The sequence below is a fragment of the Rhododendron vialii genome, chromosome 9a (assembly GCF_030253575.1).
Source record: "Rhododendron vialii isolate Sample 1 chromosome 9a, ASM3025357v1".
NCBI lineage: Eukaryota > Viridiplantae > Streptophyta > Magnoliopsida > Ericales > Ericaceae > Rhododendron > Rhododendron vialii.
This window is the reverse complement of record NC_080565.1, coordinates 39246605-39248550: the sequence shown is the minus strand read 5'-3', so window position 1 is coordinate 39248550 and position 1946 is coordinate 39246605. Positions and strand designations below refer to the sequence as shown.

Genomic DNA, 1946 nt, shown 5'->3' with positions numbered 1-1946 from the left:
CTACTTGCACACGATATTCTGGAGTGATCGTGCGCTGATATTTATTTCCATAGTGCAATTCATGTTGACGGACTTCTTCTTCTTGAAAATAAGCATCAGTTCAACCTTTCCGGTCAGTTTCGATTGGCTGCTCAGCGGCACGATCCCAGAGCCTATATCAGTCGCCAGTTGCGAATTCGCTGCTAGATTGGTCGAAGCAAGGCTCACTGCAACGTTAAACTTCTTGGTCCTTCGGAATTGGGCTTTCGATTTGGAGATAGTAGCACTTCCAACCTCCGTATCGCCGTAGTAAAAGGTAATTGTGCTGTTGTCATATTTGTAGGGTCCGAAATTGGTGTTCTTGATCCCAAGCTGGACGTTGGAATTGAAGTTGAAGGAAGTGTTCGCCGTTGGAATTTCAATGGTGTCGAAGGAAGCGGACCTGACCCGGAACTTGGGATTCCGGACTTTCATGATTGTGAGGGTGAAGAGGGCTATGATTGCGGATTGAAAAATGATGAAGGCCACAGCGTACAACAACCATTTCTTGTGCTTTTGGCGGCGAAGCTCCTTGTCATACATACTGACGGGCGAATTGTTATGAATTTGAGAGAGAGAGAGAGAGAGAGAGAGAGAGAGAGAGAGAGATATTTGATTCTGGTGGTGGTGATGATTTTTAGGATGGGAAATGATGTTAATTTATAAGGAGATAAGATGAAGGGGTTAAACGTTGAAAACGATATTAGGACGCCAAGTTTGAAAAGTTGGATGGTGGACGGGGACTAGGAAGGGGAAGGAGATGACTTTTCCGACGTCGGATGTTTCCTTTCCAACGCGTGACGACGTTTTTTGGTTTTCAACAGTCGTGTACAAGGTGGCTCGATCGATGCCCCTAGTGGGCGGAGGATATTTTCTTTCTTTATATATTTTTTCCAATACAATTGGATGGATTAGAAGCTTCTATTTGTCCACATCCTCAAACGTGAATTATCCCCAAAGTAACCTCGCCCGCCATGAACTTGAAGGGATTCGAGGCCTCAGATTCGGGAGTTTGCTTTTTCCTAAGTCTACGGATCGAAATCTTTCGGGTGATATCAATTTCTTTGGACTATTCCATACAGAACTTCGCTCTGATTTTAATTGGGCATGCAAGTGGGCTGTGTGATTTGTTTTTTAGTATTAGTCAAGATGCACGTAAGCAGACACGAACACTGGAATCATCAACTAAAAAAAAAAAAACCTCGCCCGCCATGTAGAATTGTATGTACTGTGACATGCATTTTTTTTAATTGTTTTTATACCACGAAAAATGAATAATCTAAAGGCTAGTTGGGACTAAAATCTTTTGCTTTTGTTTTTTTTTTTTTTTTTTTAACTTCTGCTAGTTTTGTATCAGATTTTTGTTGCTTTTCTGATTCGTTTTTTTTGTCTTATTTTATTCTTAACCTCAAAACGAATTGGAATAGTCAAATATGTTTTACGAAGATCTGGAAAAAGATAGTACTCCATCAATCAAGGAAAATAAGTCATTCTTTGATAGTAATTACTTAATTTATTCAAAATAACAATAATAAAAATTAAAAAGTCAAGAGGAGGGCGATCTTTCAATTTAATGAATTGTTATGAGATTGTTGATACTCCATTAGACTAATTAGACGAGGGAGTCCTATTTATTGGCTTACACAAAATTTAATATTGTCCAAGCATCCTATAAAAAATATGGAATTGTCCCAAACTCCTCTGATTGGAAAAACTTCACTATCTTTACCCTCAAAATTGCAAAACTTTAATTCTTTAATGACATTTTTAATAGTACTCGTGTGTATAAATTGACCAAAAACCATGTTTAAATATGATTCCAATGCATAGGCATCGTTTTCTTCGGAAAAAAATAAAAAATAAAAAATCCCCTTTGGGTTATAAGTCAAAATTCGTATCCTATTAACAAAATATTTAAGTTTATTTAA

The 1946-nt window shown here is 37.8% G+C and overlaps 1 protein-coding gene across 1 annotated transcript; it reads right to left on the bottom strand.

The window, feature by feature from the left end:
* LOC131299899 (late embryogenesis abundant protein At1g64065-like) lies at positions 1 to 561 on the bottom strand. Its single transcript, XM_058325473.1, has one exon. It carries the CDS (start codon positions 559 to 561, stop codon positions 1 to 3), a length of 561 nt encoding a protein of 186 aa, XP_058181456.1.
* Positions 562 to 1946: the final 1385 nt, after the last annotated feature.

Coding starts and splice junctions, on each gene's coding strand:
- LOC131299899 (XM_058325473.1), bottom strand. CDS start 561: ATGTATGACAAGGAGCTTCGCCGCCAAAAGCACAAGAAATGGTTGTTG.